The 8176-nt window shown below is 27.4% G+C and overlaps 1 protein-coding gene across 1 annotated transcript in view; it reads right to left on the reverse strand.

Moving 5' to 3' along the window:
* The window catches only part of LOC111620331 (DNA mismatch repair protein Msh6-like), a 64686-nt gene that overhangs the window by 31233 nt on the left and 25277 nt on the right, over nucleotides 1–8176 (reverse strand). The window contains 8 exon segments of the mRNA XM_023362250.1: nucleotides 1052–1106; nucleotides 1246–1330; nucleotides 5316–5489; nucleotides 6288–6450; nucleotides 6540–6645; nucleotides 7503–7623; nucleotides 7697–7766; nucleotides 7835–8042. Coding sequence (XP_023218018.1) covers nucleotides 1052–1106; nucleotides 1246–1330; nucleotides 5316–5489; nucleotides 6288–6450; nucleotides 6540–6645; nucleotides 7503–7623; nucleotides 7697–7766; nucleotides 7835–8042 — 982 coding nt within the window.

The following is an 8176-nucleotide window of genomic DNA, read 5'->3' on the forward strand; positions in this document are numbered from 1 at the left end:
TCATATATATAAAACATAAAAATGTTGGTGTGGTGTAAATCATATAATCAATCAAAATTTTAAATGAAAGAATAAATTATTAAAAAAATTAATAAATACTAACTGTGTTTATAAACAAACTAGATATTTAGTAAATTCTGTGAATGTCTAAAGTAGATAATTAAGTAATTACATGGAATATTGACAGCTACACAAAGCATAACATTTAAGTTTGACAAAAGAAATCATCAGGTTTTAAATACATCAGAATTGCCAAGGATATAATTAAATTAATATATCTTAAATATAACATTTAAAAAGAAGGAACATATGTTTGAGCTTATTGCAATAAGCTTAATTTACCTGATGTGTTTATGTTACAAATTTTTTCTACATTAAGTAAAATATTTTATTTATAATAATTTATATACATTACTGTATTTAACCATCAGAGTGTTAAGTTCAGTTTTGGGATTAGTGTTACAATATTTTTCTCTTATGCTACTGCCATAATAAAGTATATATTGTACAGTATCTTACTGTATTAAGCCTCTATTTACTGCACTGCATGTAAATATAGTACTGTTCATACAGGATGGTATATTATTGTTGATTATAAATTAATTTTTCTGTACTGGTAGAGAAAATTCTATTATCTGTCTATTCTCATATCCATCGTGGCCTAGTCCTGATCTCTGATGGATAATAGTTTCTACTTATACAGAAGAAACTATTAGTATGTATGTATAGTATGTATCAGTATAGTATGTAGATATCACAACAATAAAATTGACAAGAAATAAAAAATGTAAAAGCAAGTGAAAAATATAAAAGGAAATCAATAACAACATAAAAATATATAAGAAGTGTGAAGAAACATGTCTAAGTATAAACATTTTTTTTAGATTTATTTTTAAAAGTGATAAAATTAGAAATCGATAAATCTTTGATGGCAAACACATAAGAAACAATGAAATGGTAATCAGAATTACAATACATGAAGTATTTCACAAATAGCTTCACCAGCATATATGAAGTGCAAAGTCAAATTTACTTAATTTTAATAACTTACCATGGCTTGGAATAATCTTTCCATCTCTTTTTGCTTTTTCATGATCAAATGAATTCTGAAAACAACAAATTTCTGTAAATAACTTAAATATTAAACAAAAAGTATAGAATTCTAAATATTTTGCACATATTTTATTAATTTGAATACAATAAATAAATTAAATTACATTAAAATCAAACAAAATAATAGCTTACATCAAAATATAATAACCTATCCTTCAACTGTGGAAAAAGTCCGCCTTCAGTTTCGAGTGTCACACATTGCTGAAGAATCGAAGATCTGAAATATTTTATTAAGATATCGGAAAAAATTTTTTAAATAATTCTAAATTAATAAAAAATAATTTATAACTTAATGCATATTTAATATTCAAAAAACAAAATATTGTTTAATATAAAAGATTTGAAATGTAATTTAGGCCACTTCAACGTCAAACACAAATGAAATAGAATAGTGAAAAATTTACAATTATTGTAAAAATTTTAAAAAGAACTGTCACTTTTTCACTTTAAAAAACTATAATAAACGATAAAAATAAGTTTATAGTGATGAAATATGACAGTTTTAACAAAAGTCAACTACAGAAAACATAGAAACTCTGGCTCCAAAAGTAGCCTACAAGAAAAGGTTCATTATGAGATAGTTCCTTAGATAACAAAGTAATATATATATATATATACTAAATTGCCGAACAATCGCCTAAATATCGGGCTATTATATGGCTAATTAAATGATTAGAATAAAGTAATTTGTCATTAGAGGTAGGCGTTAGGCGCCATCTCGTAAGTAAATTAATAATTAAAATTAAATAAATAAATTATTAAATTAAATTAATTTTAGAACTTTCTGGAATAAAAGAACTGGCCCGGGACAAGGCTTGAACCCGCAACCTCCGCTTGCCGTGCGGTGCGCTTGCCAGTTACGCCACCCGGACCCCGAGCAAGTCTTCGCTTCCAGAAATATATTAGATTAGATATAACCTTACTTGGTTAAATACATCACTGACTGGGGACGACTCCTTCGCCCACGACCCTAACGGTACTCAGCCGGCTAACGTAACACCCGGCGAGGTATATATATATATATAAATCAACTCACAGCCCGAGTAGATAATAACAACACCAAACGATCGCCTAATTATCGGGCTATAATATGGCTATTTTAAATGATTGGAACTAAGTAATTTGACAATTAGAGGTAGGCGTTAGGCGCCATCTCTTAATTAAATTAATAATTAAATAAATAAATTTAGAACATTCTGGAATAAAAGAACTGGCCCGGGACGGGGCTTGAACCCGCAACCTCCGCTTGCCGTGCGGTGCGCTTGCCAGTTACGCCACCCGAACCCCGAGCAAGTCTTCGCTTCCAGAAATATATTAGATTAGATATAACCTTACTTGGTTAAATACATCACTGACTGGGGATGATTTCATCGCCCATGACCCCAATGGCACTCAGCCAGCTAACGTAACACAAGTAAGGTTATATCTAATCTAATATATTTCTGGAAGCGAAGACTTGCTCGGGGTCCGGGTGGCGTAACTGGCAAGCGCACCGCACGGCAAGCGGAGGTTGCGGGTTCAAGCCCCGTCTCGGGCCAGTTCTTTTATTCCAGAAAATTCTAAAATTAATAATTTATTTATTTAATTTTAATTATTAATTTACTTAAGATATTGTGCCTAACGCCTACCTCTAATGACAAATTACTTTATTCTAATCATTTAATTAGCCATATAATAGCCCGATATTCGGCGATTGTTTAGTTGATATTGGTTAATTGGGACTTATGTATTGTATTATACATTTGCTAAACTCAAAGGATAGAGTTTGTAAAATTTAGATATGAACTAAATGTTAATAATTAATGCAAAATGATGAAATAAAAACTGGTCATACATTATATAAATATATTCAGTTTTCAGTTTGTTTGAAAAAATTTACTGGTGAAGTTGATACTATTTACACAAATAAAGCAGAAATAAAAAATAAGATTATTTTTTATTGGATTTGTTAGGCAATAGCATATTAATAAGAGATATTTAAAGTTTAGAAAATATATTTAAATACAAAGAGTTATTCGGAATTGTATTTTATCCTTGGTAATAAACATCTTGTAAAAATAACTTGTTTAAATTTGGAAAATATTGTCCAAATGTGAAGTTTTAAATAATGGAAAAATGCATGCTGTTGGATTATTTTAATGGATAAACAGATGATATTGACATGTAATAAATTTTTATTTAGGTCAGAAGAAAATGTTTAGTTATTAAAACAATATTTTTTGTCAGCTAATAAAAAACAACAGAAAATTGACTGATTTTAATTATTAACTCATATATTGGTGTCAAAATTTTTTGTTTGTTTTAAAAAATGAAAAATAGTAGGTATTTTTATAATCTTCATAATAACACCTTAAATCACTGAGAAACAATTTATTACATCAATGAAAGTTTTCAACCTGCTCCACAGGCAGGTTGAAAACGTTCATTAAATATTCAGATTTAAAATTCTGGATCATTGAAAATCATTCCACACTGTGTAAATATATATGATACAGAATTTGTATATGGTTTACAGTAACCATATACAAATTTTGTATCATATATATTTATTTGAATTCAAATTCCAATATATCCAAACAACTTGTAATTTTAAATATGTTCTTGCATGTTCTACACAGTACAGAATGTTTTCAATGTTCCAGAATTTTAAACCTGATGATGGCATATGGAACAGATTGAAAATGTTCATTGATGTAATAAATTGTTTCTCAGTGATTTAAGGTGTTATTGTGAAGGTTAAAACTTATACATGAGTGTTTATTGGGTAGTATGCTTATAATTACACATATATCACTTACATATTTGCATATTTTTTTGATTTATATCATATTTTCTTGATTCTAGATGCATTATGGGTTTGAAATTGAATTTTAAGATTTTTCTTATGGCAGAAAAAATTTTTAATCAAGTTTATTAGGCTGCAATTTTAAAATTGCAGACCTAAAAATTCTCACTGGCATTTGTCTGTCTGTCTTATTCCTTAATCTCAAGAATTTAGTGAGTTAGATGAAATTTGATAGCAACTTAGGAGGAGGAGGCCCCAATTAACTATGAATTTCAGGTATGAACTGGAAGTCATGTGATTTTAATTTAAAAATGTTCTCCAGAACAAGTTAGATAGATGATTGGCATGAATGTTGTTATCAAGAAAAGTATGATGTACAGGGAAGATAATTTAAAATATATGCTCTTGATTTTAGTAGTATGTTAATAAAAAATCTTCAGTATTAATTATACTACGCTATTAGTCACTGTAATACATTATTTAAAACAAACATTTTTGGCCTAGTTTACTGGCTTGCTTCAGATTCTACACATTCAAATTTAACAGTTTAGTGAATGTTCCAACCTTTAAACTGATAATTTATTTAAAAAGGCATTTTTGAAATTAGGGCAAAACCATTGTTTTTAATAAAGCATTGTTGGAAGGTGTGAAATTGATTATTAATAAATAATCTTCATGCTTTATTGATTAGTATATACAAGTTTAAATCTTATTAAAATTTACAATTTTTACAGAAAAATAATAAATCTAAAATTATTGATTTTGAATAGTAAATAAAGTAACCTTATTGATATTTTCCATATATTTAAATATTAAATTTAATAATTTTGTTTTCACTTATTTCATAACATGCAATAATANAGATATAGTCAATAACATGATTATATCTTCTAAATTAGTTAGTCTGGAAGCAAAGTTCAAATGAAGTTCCTGATTGTAAAAGTGGCAATGTGGCTGCATAGTAAACAGAACTTGTAAATTTGAGTCCTGCTCCAGATTCCAGATTGATTTTAACTTCCAGAATATTCTAAATTATTTAATTTAATAGAAGATATTCACCTTTAGACCAATTTACATAATATTTAATTAGTCAGGTTCAAGTAATAATGCCAGACTCATTATTAAGCATTAAAACTTAATAATGAGTCTGGCATTATAATTTGATTTTAAATATGCTAATATAGTTAAATATCTTTTGTGGAATTTAACACTAATAAATTAGAATTTTCTATTGTATTAAGGTTAATTTTTCTCTGTCAGGAATCACAAATAATAAATGCAAGAAAAAGTATTCATAGGTTCAACTTCAGTTCTAAGGCAAGGTAATTTCACCATTGCTAACAAATTAACAATGACAATATATATATAAAGTAAACATTTTAAATTCTTGCAAATAAATGAAAAAAATAATACTAACGTAAAATTATTTCGATGATTTTCAAATAACTGCATTATTTCAATTGAAGTCTTAAATCCTTCCAAGACAGAAAGAAAATCGGCAATTTTCCTTTTACCATAAGTCTCTGCTTCAAAAAGTATGGCTCTACTATCAGGGTGATCAGATCTGCGTCGCAATCCTTGTGTATGGATTCTGTTAAAATTAAATTTATTTTAGTTTTCTTATTAATTAATAGTAAATTTGTTGTATTATCATTTATTTTCCATTCTTTATATCAGTGTGCAACAAGCTGCAGAAAATTCAAAATTTAATAATGATAATCTTTAAGTTAATTTAAAACGCATATTACAAAAAATCTTTTTAACTCAGTCGATTAGCCTTTAATAAACAAAAGCAAATGCTTTCAGCAATTTTTAATGTCCATCTCAGGCTGTTTGTATAATATCAAATGTTTTTAAGCAAATTTAAATTCAAATTACAGCATCCTATCATTTAAATTATATTTTGCTTTTCATTTCTGTTCTGAACAAGGAATTGGTATGCTCCAAAAACATTACAGTCTGATGCACACAGGCAGTAAAATTACAGCAACAGTGAATGTAAACAACAGATTCAACCAATCACCCATTTTAATTGTAAAATAGCAAATGGTGGTACCATCATTGATGTTCAATGCTGCCTTCATTTCACTGCTTGTGTACATCTACCTGAATTCTTAATTAAAATTTCTGATTTCTTCATATTTTGAGCATTTTAATTCCTGCTGATGCTAAATATCTTGAAGTCAAATTAGTCTGTGATGTGATTTCCAATTTATGTATAGAATTTTTATGTCTATGATTAAGAAAATGATTCAAAAAATTGTTATTAGGAAATATATTTTAGGATAAGCTTAAGCAAACAAAATACATTTTTTTATTCTATGTAATTAAATGATGATTTAATAAACATTTTATTATACATAATGTAAAAAACCATTGAATCTTATACTTATTCAATAATCTTTCTAAATCTGGCAATTTTCTCAATAGTTTCACAGCATCTGGTATTATTTCCTGTACTTTTTGTAGGTCTTCAATTGCATTTAATCGATCAGAAATAATTTTTGGATTGTATAAAGGTGAACACAGCCACTGATAAAGAAGTCTTTTTCCTGTTTTAAAGTATAAAATAATTTAAATAATATTTTCTTAGTGATTCCAATGTTTTATAGAATATATAAATATATATACAAAAACTTACCAAACATTGTACTACAACAATCTAAAGTTTCTAATAAAGTTCCTTCAGTTGTACCCATTGAATTACTTAATATTTCTAAATTTTTCAAAGTTACACCATCTAATACCTATTTGATAAACAAATAAACATAATTTGATAAAAACTCAAAGAATATACAATGTCTTTTTTTATTGTTAATTGTCTACTTGGACTTTACTTATTAAAAGGACTTTATACTGGTGTCTAAAGATTGGCCCAATACTGAGAGTTAGTTCAGGACACAACAAAATTTCTTTATTATATCACCTGTAGTAATAATTTCTAACAGATCTTTAGACACCAGTATAAAGTCCTATTAATAAGTAAAGTCCAAGTAGACAATTAACAATAAAATATTAAAATTTAAGGACAGTAAGGCTTTTACAATTACAAATATACAGTGTCTTTCACAAAGAATGCTATCATTTTAAATTATTGAAATTATGTTAATTATTATCCATAAATGTTGTAATGTACATTAAAATGTTGGAAAACTATTCAAGTTTTACATTTGCGCCTTACAATTTCTCAATGCATACATCTCATGTCACATGGTGCACATCCAACCAATACCTAATTTTTCCTATGTTCACTACAGCAAACACATTGTCACTCCTCCCATAGCAGTAATTCTACAGCTCCAGCAAATTACTTATGTTGCAGAATAACAAGTGATTCTGACTTTTCAAACTGAAGAACACAAGATGCCTTCTCTCTTGTGGAATCACCATTTCCATTTAGGGTGCTTCCTAGAGGTAACAGATGACAATATGTTTGAATGAGGATGGGAGATAAAACTCAGATGGCTACTTGCCATCTGAGTTTCATATCTATCAATTGGTGTATGTTGCATACTTCTCAGATAATAAATATAACTAAAGTAATTTAAAATGGCAACATTCATGTTGGAAAACATTGTATTAGATTTTTTATGTTGAAACCAACCATGTGTTGTCTTGATACAGATAACATTTTATTTTCTGGTATGTCACCATCAATGGGTGTATAAATTTCAAAATTTTTCAAAGTCAAAATATCTTCTTCTATGCAGCATTCATTCAAATACCTTGAAATAAGGACAGAAATTTTATTAACGATAACTGCGGAATAAAATTTTGAATTGTAAATGTATACTTTACCATACACAAGCACCTAATGCTTTACATCCGAGTTCATATTTTTCATTAGCCGTCTGATATAGAGGATCACCTTAAAATATAAAATAATTGATATTTATTCCAATTTAAATTTTTAGTCTAAAATTATGTATCACTTACTTTTATCGATAATAATTTTAACTGCTTCGGGCCATACTGTAACACCTTTATCATCTACAAAATACTTTCCTTCATTTAAAAATTTTAATGTTTTGGAAGAATCCCAAAATTCAGAACCAGGTTTAAGAACTTCTCTTAAAGCCAAATTTGCACAACTATTTAAAACTTGTTGAGTTTTTTGAGAAATCATTCCCTTTTCAGAAAGAATCTGATTAAAAAAAATGTAAAAAATTATTGTATGACTATATATTACTATGAAAAAAATGAGATGCAAGATGCTTAATAATTTTCATATTGTAAATCTTACAACTATCATCTATAGTAACAAAAAAAAAAAAAAAA

Source organism: Centruroides sculpturatus, unplaced genomic scaffold, assembly GCF_000671375.1.
Source record: "Centruroides sculpturatus isolate CEXI.00-Female unplaced genomic scaffold, Cexi_2.0 scaffold117, whole genome shotgun sequence".
NCBI lineage: Eukaryota > Metazoa > Arthropoda > Arachnida > Scorpiones > Buthidae > Centruroides > Centruroides sculpturatus.